At 40.6% G+C, this 13150-nt stretch overlaps 1 protein-coding gene across 1 annotated transcript in view; it reads right to left on the minus strand.

Annotated features, from left to right (window-relative positions):
• Positions 1–2907: 2907 nt before the first annotated feature.
• CLIC5 (chloride intracellular channel 5) overlaps positions 2908–13150 on the minus strand; it is a 112379-nt gene continuing 102136 nt past the window's right edge. Inside the window, 1 exon segment of the mRNA XM_037730157.1 lies at positions 2908–7724. Coding sequence (XP_037586085.1) covers positions 7557–7724 — 168 coding nt within the window. The 3' untranslated portion in view covers positions 2908–7556.

A 13150-nucleotide genomic window follows, 5' to 3' on the forward strand; every position in this document is an offset into this window, starting at 1 on the left:
TTTTCATAATTATGGTACAGTAGGTGTCAGGGAATAGAAGGGAATGAAGAGTGAGATCCAAGGTGAACCCAGAAGTCTGCAATAATGTCTCATGATCTCTCCAGTCAACCACTAATAAATACTTTTGAGCATCTAATATTTGCTGAGTGCTAGACAAGGTGAGGCACAGCGCAAAAATGGAATAACCTACACTCTATCTCTTAAGAGAGCTTAGTTTTTAACTGGGGACAGGGTGGCAACAGTGACTAACACACAGGAAACAATTCTAGACAGACTGAAAATGGTGTGAAACCAAGCACTGCTCCACAGACGGAATAGTACTGGGTTCTCCACTGGTTTCTATTATGGCACTTGTATTATGCATCTCAGCAGTCTAGACTTCAAGGCCTATATGGATTTGGAGATACGAGTGTTTGGGGCATTGAGATATTCTACTTAAAGGAGGATTGCATTGAAACTTGTTTTTCTCATTTCCACATTTTTTAATTAAAAATATTCCCACTTTTTGAGTCTGCTTTACTCTTTGCATAAATAAATGCAGGTTGATGAACCCAATTGCAGGGCCTCGGGGTCATGTTTATTGCATATGGATGTAGATTTCAGTGAATCTAGGTAGAAAGATAGGAGATCAATATAATGTAAATTGAGTCCAAGTCATACTCTGAAATTTAAAAGAAAAAAACTCAGATAGACAAATACCTGATGGCCATGTATTTTCTGGTTATCGGCTTCTTTACATTAAAGAAGACCACAGAGAGACCTTCCAATAGATTGAATATTCCAATTGGTTGAAATGTCATTCCACTTAAAATAATTCTTTATTGCCAAAAAGTACCCTTCATCAGAGATTGTATAATCTCATAGACAAGGTGCCTTCATAACTCCCTTTAGGAAACTGAGGCCCAGAATGGTGCCTTGCTCAAGGTCACATAGTAATTTAATGACGGACCTAGGATTTGAATTCTGGTTTCTTTGTTTTCAATCCTGAGCTTCCTACCTATCCAGTCTAATACTCCATGCCTTTTCCACAAGGTAAAACTTACTGGGGACTCTGGGTAGGTGAGCTACTAGACATAGAAATAAAAGAAGCACAGCTCACAACACCTTTGAGTATGAGATACTCTCATTTCCAATGTCACTTTTTGGAACCTTCTCTGGAACAGAACCTAGTCTTCCTCAATGCCAGGCACAGTCACTGCCATCTTGTGCCCCTTGGTTTCTTCATAGCACTGGTAAGGAAACCAAGACGCAGAGAGATGATGTCTCCCATGCTCCCAGCTCTTGGTCAGCCTGGAGAGCAGATGCCCACAGTGGAAGCCTGGGACGCCTCCTGGGTGAACAGTCTGATGATCTAACTGGCTATTAAAAAAAAACAGCCACCACAACCAACTTGGCTAATATACCACTTAGAATGCCTTGGGCCACTCATGGGGAAAAAGAAAACCACCCTCAAACCATCTGGGATGAATTACAGAACAGGAAATCCAGAGTTAGGACCAGTTTCAGGGTTTGTTGATTTAGCAACTCTGGTCAAATCAAGAACCCAGGTTCTGTCTCTGTCTCTTGCTGCATTTTGTAGCACATTGCCTTTGTCCTGAGGCTGCTACCCTTTCATAGTCCCCAGAGGGCGGCGGCACTTCCAGACATCATACCCACATCCAGAAGCAGTGACCTAAGGAGTCACTTTCTTAACAAGGGGATCTTTCTCAGAAGTTCCTGAGCAAATCTGCCATCACAATACCGGGTGGAACTTGGTCAGGAGCCCACTTTGAAACCAACCACAGCCAGCAGGATGGCCCAAACCATTTGTGATTTACCCTTGGAACTGGGAATGAAATTACGCTTGCTCCAGTTATCTGAGGGTGGGAGTGTGTGTGTAGGGTCAGGGAGTAGGGAGGAGTGGGGTGGTGGACTCCTCACCCAATCAGAGCTCTGCCTGTGGAAGATGGGAGTGGGGATGGTGGGGTAACTACCAGTTGCACCTGCTGCACCTTCCCTGAGTCCCTGGCTGCCCCTCCTATGAGGATCTACCCCTGGGTCTGCTGTTTTATCTCTTCCAAGATAATGAAGAGCTGTTATGGCAGAGTCTAGAGGACCAGGAGACAGCTGAGAACTTTGCACCCTTTAGCAATGTGAATGCTCATAGATGTCACGTTGGCTTTAGGTAAAGCTTACTGAGGACTCTGGGAACCTGAATCCAGAGTCAATGCGTGGTGCTGAGAGTAGGGATTTCAGCTCAGGATTGCTGACAAGGCTACACAAGCCACCGAGAGCCAACAGAGAGGTTGGGGCACAAGAAAAATGATATTTAAGGAATTCTTTAAATCATACCTGGACTGTCACTGTTGATCTACTGCCATGGATGACAATGCAGATGGTAAATATAAAACACTGAAAGGGCATCAGTTTAATTTTTTACCTCACCCAAGTATTAAGAAATAATGTTCATTTAGCCTTGCAAAAAAAAAATTCTGTTTTTAGGATGGCTGGTTCACAAACTTTGTGCTTTTCCTTTTCTTCTTCCACTTTTCATTCGCTTTTCATATTTTTTTCTAGAGGGAGTCTTAATCTGTTGCCCAGGCTGGGGTCATCTCGGCTCACTGCAACCTCCGCCTCTTAGGTTCAAGCGATTCTCCTTCATCAGCCTCCCAAGAAGCTGAGATTATAGTCAGATGACCTGAGGTCAGGAGTTCGAGACCAACCTGGCCAATGTGGTGAAACCCCCGTCTCTATTGAAATACAAAAATTATCCAGGCATGGTTTTGGTTTTTAAAAAGAATAAACATTTTCTTTTATAATGGGAAAATAAATTAACCTTTCTTTAGAAAAAAAAGGTACTTCATACTTGTCAACTAAAACGGCATAGGAAATCCCCATCTCAAATAAGAAGTTAGATGACCACTTTCGTAATATTTGAAAATAAACCAACTTTATTTGAATCAGTCAATACCAATCAAAACTGGAACACAAATTTGTAATTGGTTCAGATTCATGAGGAAAACACTCAGCTGTATCTTCATTCAAAGGCATTTTACATTTATTAAGGCTTGAAAGCAAGTCCTGTTATTTCATCACCACAGTTAAAGGTCTCAAGAAAATCAAGTAACTATCATTTGGAGTGTCTTTGTAAAATGAAATGCTTGCTCTTTTATAAAAGCTAATCATCTTTTGTTAAGCTAGTTAACTCCCCAGCTTATAAGATGGGACAACTAACAAGGTGGCCAGGAAAGTAAGACAAATTCAAACATCAGCTGGATATTTTATATTTTAAATATATGTATAGGCAATGTTATGAAATCTCTAACTCTACATAAAATGCTTTAGATGACTGGATCCTTGAAAGTATATTTTACCAAAAACCAGATTGCTTCTATAGAAACACAGAATAGCCCAAACCTTATATCGAGGCAATGTATTTTATTTATTTTTGGTTGCAAGAAGGGAATCGGATCTATTTCTTTAAATAATGTTAAATGAAATTATACACACTTTGGATCATACATAATTATGAGTTGCAAGCATCCTGACACTAACCTGGGAGAATCATACTGACAAAGGAGAAGAATGTATTTTGATGAGGAGCAGGGCACACGTTGCTTGATTTGAATGATAAAGAGCAATGGATAGAAGACAATGGGGCTGTATGCAGCAGATCCTGTTCACTTAAGTTCTCCTAACATCAGAATCAGGGTGCTTCACATGCACACATCTTTCTCTGATGCTTTCTTAAGATTCTCTTTAATGTCATATGAAAATATTAAGAAAGTGATCTCTTGGGAATCATTGAACTTAGTTTTAACCAAGCGTTAACGTTTCCTGTTTCCAAGGAGGCTGACACCAGCATCTTGATTGATTGTGCAGTTGAGATGGCCCCTGGCCAGGTGGAAATTGAGATGAGTCACTGAAGTACCTACTGGATACCCACCTGCTGCTTCTACTGATCGTTTAATTTTAGACATAAACTCTCACAGTGATGCTAAACTCTTTCCTAGATAGCCGCCCCCCTACCACCTTCCTGCCTCTGCCTCCCTCTTAGTTCTATTTGTCCAGGCCTTGTTGATTTCTGGGATTCTCATATGGCCAAGATCTATTCCAGGCATGATCCATCTTATGACAGTTCTAAGACGCTTGGTATTGTCTGTCTGTGGAGTGGCCATGGGGCACAGAACGGAGAAAGGCTTCTGTTGTTTCATTTGACAAGGGCCTGAAAAGGCAGCCTGGGAAACCTTACTCTTGGTGTGGTCTTTTTGGATAAGATCAAGACTTTGCTGGCCCCACGGGCAAGAGAAGAGAATGCTGAGGACAGAATCATATCCCAAGCTAAAACTACTTTGGGATCGTGTGGGCAAATAAGCTGATGGACCATGTTTCCGACATTTCAGCTCATTTGCTTGGTGCCAGGTCACTCTACCTCTTGTTTAAAAGACTGTAGTCATGCTCACGTCTGTGACTCTGAATTTATCAAGTATTTGACTTTCTTTATCAGGAGCTGAAGAAACTATGCTCTGGATCCATCATGATTTTACTTATCCAGCTTACTTTTTATAGTTATTAAAATCTTACTCAATACCTTCTCTCTGGGCCAACCTCAGACACAGGCAGTGCTGAATAGACGGTGAATTCAACTCAGTCATTCTGAGTCTGACCCTTGCTTCTGCCTTCGCCTTCCACTACCCTGTTCCCCCCAACCCCAATAGTGCTATGCAAGTCAAAGGAGATAAATAAATACAAAATAAAATAAGATCCTAACACAAATACATCCCCTTTCTGTGCCACCAAAATTCTTTCTGAGCGATTCGTATTCATTCAGGACCAATGACAAGGAAACCTCCTACCCTATAGCTGTGTAGTGTGGGGTCCCAACTGCAGACCCTCCGGTGCTCCCTGAGTTGTTCGTGGGACACCTAAGGACCTCACCACACTGTTGCTGAGACATGACGTGCTGCCCATATGATAAGAAGTCCAGATGGGCAGAAGCAACCGGAGAAAAAGCTCTTGAAAAAATAAAATTGAAAAGTAATATTAATATTATTGTTACTTTAATATACTATAATAAATCTGGTCATAAGACACCATTAACTGTTAGTCCAAAGTAACTTGCCTTATATGATAACTCAGTACTGAAATATAAAGATATTTCTGAATTAAGTACCCAGAAGCACCTTCCTTCTGTAACTCCTCCCTCTCTTTCAGATGGCTGTAACTGATCATGTAACACCCCACCTCGGTGCCTTCACATATTTATCTCCATAAAACTAACTCGACCACGTAAGGGACATCTAGAAATAGCAATATTGATTTGGTTTGGCCTGTTTGTTTTTAAGGACTTGCCAGCTGCTGAATTCTAAATATCTAATCCGAGTCCTTGGAATTCTGCAGACTTCTTTGGGGTGGAGCCGCCTCACCGGAGGCTTGGTTCTGTTTTCTCTGTGGCAATTGGCTACGATTCACAGATGTGTTTCCAGAACAGCCCAACTGTGGATCTCAGGGAAGTAAACTGCCTCTTAGGTCATCTTGCCTGTGCTGTAAATTCGGGGAAGGGTTTCTGAGTACAACAGGATTTCACACTAATTAAAAGGCCTTAGGGATCATTCCAGCCCTCATCCCCCAGGAGGCCAGTTTGGGGCTTTTCCCTACAGTAAAACGGGTGTTTCCTCACCAGTTCTCCTTGTTAAACATCTCCAGGGGCAAAGTTTCCAGGGAGACCTGGAAAGGTTCCTTTAGAGGGGGAAATGAATCAACTCATTCTGCCTTTTCAAAGCTTTCTCAGGCTCATAAAGTGTCCTACTGAGAAAGTTCCTCTTCCTCAATGGGCTCTGGGAGACCTCCTGCTTCCTCTCCTCTGATTTGATCAATGGGTCACTTTTTTTCTCGAGAGATCCCTGGAGGCAGGTAGGTCCCGGGATTGCTTGGGTTAGAATTTGTTGATGTTTCATTGGAAAGGACCCATGCTGTCCTGCCCTCGTTGAGAAATGAGCCAAGTCCAGGGGCTTTCCGGCACTTGGGAGCCTCACCCTTTCCCAGCGAATGCTATAGAAGGGGGATTGTTGAGGGTAAGGGCCTGTGGCAAATGGATTTTCTCACTGGGCGTTCACTGGGAGAGGTATTTGATGAGTGCATTTTTCTTGGTTTCCTCTGCACAGGTCCCCAAGCTCGGGCCGAGTAAGCTTTTTAGGAGGTGAAACAAGGAGAATGACAAAACAGTAAAATATTAGCTTAAAAATTGTTCTTTTTTTTTTTTTTTAAATCTGGCAGTTGAATCTGATTGTAGGAAAATTAACCCAGATGGGTCTATATTTTTCTTCAAGTTCAAACCACATGGTTTCCTAGTCAGAAAGGCTCATAGACTTTCTTCCTAAGGTGATCCATGATCAGGCCGCCTCCTAAATGTGGCTCTCACCCTTTAGAGGCTGCAGACGAATCAGGCAGAAGCAGCTGCTGGAGAGCACCCAGCCAACAGACCTGCATTCCAGAAGCAGCTGGAGAAACCGGGAAGACATTTTTGGCCCATTCTTGGGTTTTTACTGTAAGGTTAGCAGTTACATGACACCACCAGTCCAAGACTTAGATCATGAGAGAAAGCCTTTTAAGAAGTTTACCAGGGAACATCGAGCTTCATAAAGAACTCCTTTGTCTTCACCCATCCCTCCTCCCATTCCCATCCACTTTCTCATAGATTAAAAACCACTCATTGGTAAGCACAGTCAAACCCAGGCATGTAATCAGCACTGAAACAACTATTCCTAACTAAGCAAGCAAACCCCATGGCTGGTAGACCCCGTGGGCCTTTTGGCATCAACACTGCTCCCCTCCTCTCCCATCCCCAGTCACTGCAGTTTAGAATTGCATGCCAATTTCCTCTCCTGGCAGGGCCTGGACAGCATGGAAGCCAGGAACAGCATGGGCCAGGTGCACAGCAGCAGCAGAGCACTCCTGGCACTGCAGCAAACTGAGAGTGTGTCTCAAGTGACTTTCCAATCTGTCCCTTAGTGCCCAATAACAGGAGTGTGAGAAGTAGTGAGACTGAAGCCGCGTTTGCCAGACACCCAAGTCCACAGCCAGCTCGGTCCTCCTCAATTCACCCTCTGTGAATGGAGGGTCTCCCATAATGGGACAATGGATCTCTTTCTAAGAAGGATGAAGATGGTATTTGTCCTTGGTCTTGTAGGTATGGATGGAGAGGAGGGTAGAAAAGCAGCTGGTGTTGCATGTTTCTAAAGCATCTGAGAAGGTATTTTGATATTGGCAGGAGCCAGTGGCAATCCCATATGTGGGCTCTCCAACACTGACTGACCCCAAACATGCTGAACCCAGATCAGGCTGGCAGGCTGAGAAATGGACCGTGTCTACCATTTCGGCTAGACTCCTATGTGAGGAGGCCAGCGATGGTGCTGACCTTCGTGAAAGAGAGCAGGCTGGAGTTCCCACGATGCCAGCAAGATGAGGCTTGATTACAAAAAGTGCGTCCCAAGGCAATGAGGAAGAGGGTGTGAAGCTGGAGTCTTAGGGGAGCGGTTGAGTTCTTCTGCAGTGGGGACAGGGGACAGTGGCTGTGCTCAGGACCGGCTGAGGCGTTTGGCGACATCAGCGTAGGCCAGCTCAATCTCACTGTCAGCTGCACAGGTGTTGGTGAACTCGTCTCGGGCATAGGCATTCTTGAGGTACCGCTGCAGGCCTGTCATCTCAGCCGGGATATCATAGTTGCGGTATTTCTTGGCCACAATCTAAAACAGAGATGGCAGGATGGAGATGGTGTGAAGGCATGAAACAAATCATTAGAAAGTGTTAGTGGCCATCCCAGTGTGTGTGGCAACCTCCAGCCATCACCACGGCCCATCAGCGGTGTGTTTAAAATGCAAGGTGGCAGTGCTGCCTTCTTTTTGTTTTGTTTTAATTTAATTTCTTAAGTAAATATAATTTGCCCTTTGACCTAGTATTTCAAATTCTAGGAATTTTTCCTTAAGAAATGATCATGGATGGAAACAAAGATTTGGCTACACCATTATGATCCCAGAACTATCTTGAATAACAAAAACAGTGCACAGCACCAATGTCCAACAATACTTACATTAATGAATACGTACATTATCTTACACAAATACAATGGCATAGTGGAGGGACATTAAAAATGACGCTGTTGAGAAAATCCAGTGATTTGGAAAACTCTTCCAGAAAGACTGTTACAATTAAAGTGCAAGAATAATGCATTTGGAGAAATAGGTCTGATGACTAGACATCTAGATACCTATAGATTACCAGTGGTTATGTGTGATTGATAGAATTATCAATAGTTTTTTTCTTTTCTTCTTTCTCTTATCCACTTTGTTTTACATGGCATCCTTATTTACAGAAGGGAAAAAAAAAACATTAAAAACAAGTTAGAAATTGGAATGTATATGTAGGTTCAGACTACGACATAAGAGTAAGTAAATACTGATTCTGTTCTCTCCCTGGCTTGTCACGCTCAGGGGGATGTGGACTAGGAGAGTTCTGGAGAACTGGCATTTGTGTTGAGAGAAACAGGGGCATAGTGATCTCAACTGACTGGATTTGCGATCTTGATTCCACTTAGCAGCTGTGTGACGTTGGACAGGTTACGTAACCTCTCTGAGCTCCAATTTCTCTATCTCTAAAACGGAGGTAATAATAAAACCTACTTTGGAGTAATAGATTAGTTGATATGCATCAGATGCTTACTGGCACATAGTAAATACTCAATAAACATCAACTATTATTATAATTCACTGAGACCTAGCTTATGCCCATTTGCATGCATTTTCTTAATGGGTGGGAGCAGGGTGGTTTCTTTAGGGAAGTCTCTCTAGCTGGGGCAGCTTCATGGACATGTGACCTGTGCAGTCTCACCTTGCACTCAGAAGAGCCCTGCTCTTGGTTTAATGCTCTGGAGTCAATGTGTAGAAATTCTTAATAATTTTTAAACAGGAGCCCCCTGTTTTTACTGTGCATTACATTGGCTGGTCCTCCTCTAACCTTCCAGGCTAGGCTACGTTAGGGTTAACAAGAGAGTAGCATCACTTCTGACTCCCCTCCCTCCCTCTCTTCCTTCCTCCTTTTTTCTTTCCTTTCTTTCTTCCTTTCTTCCATCCTTCTTCCCTCCCTCTTTCTGTCCTTCCTTCCCTTTTCTTCCCTTCCTTTCTCTCTCTCTCCTTCTCCTCCTTCCCTCTTTTTTTTAGAGGATACATGCGGGTGCATGTACAGACTCATTACCTGAGGTATGGGGTATGACTGATCCTGTCACCCAAGAAATGATCATAGTTTTTCTAAACTTGCCCCCTTCATCACTCCCCCCATGTAGTCCCCAGTATCTACCGCTGCCGTCTTTATGTCCATGAGTACTTATTGTTAGCTCCCACTTATAAGTGAGGACATGTGGTTTCATGTTTTCTGTTCTTGCATTAATTTGCTTAGGATAATGGCCTCCAGCTGCATCCATGTTGCTGCAAAGGACATGATTTTGTTTTTTTATATGGCTGTGTAGTATTCCGTGGTATATATGTACCTCATTTTGTTTATTCATTCCACTGTTGATGGACACCCAGGTGGATTTCACGTCTTTGTTATTGTGAACAGTGCTGTGCAAAAAATATGAATGCAATTTTTTTTTTTGGTAAAATAATTTACTTTCCTTTGGATATATAACCAGTAATGGGATTGCTGGGTGGAATGATGGTTGTGTTTTAAGTTCTTTGAGAAGTCTCCAAACTGCTTTCCACAGCGACTGGACTAGTTTACATTCCCACCAACATTGTATAAGTGTTCCCTTTTCTCCACAGACTAACCAACATCTGTTGTTTTTTGACTTTTTAACAATAACCCTCCTGACTGGTATGAGGGGGGTGTCTCATTGTGCTTTTGATTTGCATTTCTCTGGTGTTTGGTGATACTGAGCATTTTCTTTAATGTTTGTTGGCCACTTATTATGTCTTTTTTGGAGAAGTGTCTGTTCATGACTTTGCCCACTTTTTAATGGGATTATTTGGTTTTTGCTTATTTAATTGTTTAAGATCCTTATAGATTCTGGTATTAGACCTTTGTCAGGTGCATAGTTTGCAAATATTTTCTCCCATCCTGTAGGTTGATTGTTTACTCTGTTGATAGTTTCTATATGCAGAAGCTCTTTGGTTTAATTAGGTCCCACTTGTCAATTTTTATTTTTGCTATAATTGCTTTTGATGACTTCATCATAAATTATTTCCCAAGACTGATGTACAGAATGTTTCCTAGGTTTTCTTCTAGAATTTTTACAAGTTGAGGTAAATCTTTAATGCATATTGAGTTAATTTTTGTATATGATGAAAGATAGGGGTCCTATCTTTCTTAGGTTTCATTCTTCTGCATATGGATAGTTAGCTATTCCAAAACCATTTATTGAATAGGGAATCCTTTCCCTATTGCTTATTTTTGTCAACTTTGTTGAAGATCAGATGGCTGTAGGTATATGGCTTTATTTCTGGGCTCTCTGTTCTGTTCCATTGGTTTATGTGTCTGTTTTTGTGCCAGTGCCATGTTTGGTTACTGTAGCCTTATAGTACAGTTTGAGGTCAAGTGATGTCATACTTCCAGCTTTGTTCTTCTTGCTTAGGGTTGCTTTGGTTATTCAGGCTAATTTCTGGTTCCATATGAATTTTTAGAATAGATTTTTTTCTAGTTACATGAAAAATGACATTGGTAGCTTGATAGGAATAGCATTGAATCTGCATATTGCTTTGGACAGTATGGCCATTTTACCAATATTAATTCTTCCAATTTATGAACATGGAATGTTTTTCCATTTGTTTGTGTCAGCTGTGATTTCCTTCAGCAGTGTTTTATAGCACTCCTTGTAGAGATTTTTTTTTTTTTACCTTCTTGGTTAGATGTAGTCCTAGGTATTTTATTTTATTTCATTTTTGCAGCTATTATAAATGGGATTATGTTCTTGATTTGGCTCCCAACTTTAATGTTTTTTGGCACACAGAAATGCTACTGATTTTTGTACATTGACTTTTTGTACTGAGACTTTACTGAAGTTATTTATCAATTCCAGAAGCCTTTTGGTGAAGTCTTTAGGGTTTCTAGGAATAGAATCATATCATCAGTAAAGAGAGAGAATTTGACTTCTTCTTTTCCTATTCATATGCCTTTTATTTCTTTCTCTTGCCTGATTGCTCTGGCAAGGACTTCCACCACTATGTTGAATAGGAAGGGTGAGAGTGGGCATCCTTGTCTTTTTCCAGTTTTCAAAGGGAATGATCCCAATTTTTGCCCATTCAGTATGATGTTGACTGCAGATTTGTCATAGATGGATGGGTCTTATTATTTTGAGGAGTTTTCTTTCAGTGCCTAATTTCTTGAAGGTTTTTGTCGTGAAGGGATGTTAAATTTTATCAAAAGCTTTTTCTTTGTCTATTGATATGATCATATGGTTTTTGTTTTTAATTCTGTTTATGTGGTGAATAACATTTATTCATTTGTGTATGTTGAACCAACCTTGCATCCTAAGAAGAAGCCTATTTGATTAATGTGAATTAACTATTTAGTGTGCTGCTGGATTTGGTTTGCTAGTATTTTGTTGTGGATTTTTGTCTCTATATTCATCAGGGATCGGGTTGAAGTTTTCTTGTTTCATTGTGTCTTTGTCAGGTTTGGTATCAGGGTGGTTCTAGCCTCACTGAATGAGTTAGGGATGAGTCCTTCTTCCTTGATATTCTGGAATAGTTTAAGTAGGATTGGTAGTGGCTCTTCTTTGTACATCAGGTAGAATTCAGCTATGAACCCTTCTAGTCTGGGGTTATTTTTGGTTGGTAGGCTTTTAAAATTACTGATTCAATTTCATAACTCAATATTAGTCTGTTCAGGGTTTCAATTTCTTCCCAATTCAATCTTGGGATATTAACTTTGTTTACTGAAGTTTTACTGAAGTTGTTGATCAGTTCCAGGAGACTTTTGGTGAAGTTTTCAAGGAATAGAATCATATCATTAGTAAAGACAGAATTTAACTTCTTCTTCTCCTACTTGTATGCCTTTTATTTCTTTCTCTTGCCTGATTGCTCTGGACTTCCACTATCATGTTGAGTAGTAGTGGGTGGGCATCCTTGTCTTGTTTCAGTTTCCAAGGGAAATGAAAAGTGTATTTCTAGGAATTTATTCATTTCCTCTAGATTTTCTAGTTTATGTGCATAAAGGTGTTCATAATAGTCTCTGAGGATCTTTTGTATTCTGTGAGATCAGTTATAATGTCTTCTTTGTCATTTCCTACTGTGCTTATTTGGATTTTCTCTTTTTTTGTTAATCTAGTAGTAGTTTATTAATCTTGTTTATCCTTTCAAAAAATCAACTTTTGGTTTCACTGATTTTTTATATAAATTTTTGGCTCTCAATTTCATTCCATTCTGCTCTGATTTTAGTTATTTCTTTTATTCTACTAGCTTTGAGGTTAGTTTCTTCTTGTTTTTCTAGTTCCTCTAGGTGTGATGTTACTTTGTTAATTTGAGATCTTTCTAACTTTTTGAGGTAGGCATTTACAGCTATAAACTTCCCTTGTGATATTGCTTTTGCTGCATACTGAAGATTTTCATATGTTGTGTCTTTGTTTTCATTTATTTCAAAGAATGTTTTTACTTTTGCCTTGATTTTGTTGTTTACTTAAAAGTAATTCAGGAGTGAGTTTTTTAATTTCATGTAATTGTGTGGTTTTGACTAATCTTCTTGGTGTTGATTTCTATTTCTATTCCACTGTGGTCCAAGAGTGTGACTGGTATAATTTCTATTTTTTTGAATTTATTAAGACTTGCTTTATGGCTTAGCATATGGTTGATCTTGAAGTATATTCTGTGCACATGAGAGGAATGTATATTCGGTGGTTGATGGGTGGAGTATTCAGTAGATGTCTATTAGGGCCAACTGGTCAAGTGTTGAATTTAAGTCCAGAATATCTTTGCTGGTTTTCTGCCTCGATGATCTGTCTAATGTTGTTAGTGAGGTGTTGAAGTCCCCCATTATTATTGTGTGTTGTTGCTGTCTAAGTCTTTTCATAGGTCTAGAAGTACTTGTTTTATGAACCTGGGTGCTCTAATGTTGGGTGTGTATATATTTAGAATGTTTAAGTCTTCTTGTTGAATTATCCCTTTACTATTATGTAATGCCCTTC

Source organism: Cebus imitator, unplaced genomic scaffold (assembly GCF_001604975.1).
Source record: "Cebus imitator isolate Cc_AM_T3 unplaced genomic scaffold, Cebus_imitator-1.0 Scaffold334, whole genome shotgun sequence".
In the NCBI taxonomy this organism is placed as follows: domain Eukaryota; kingdom Metazoa; phylum Chordata; class Mammalia; order Primates; family Cebidae; genus Cebus; species Cebus imitator.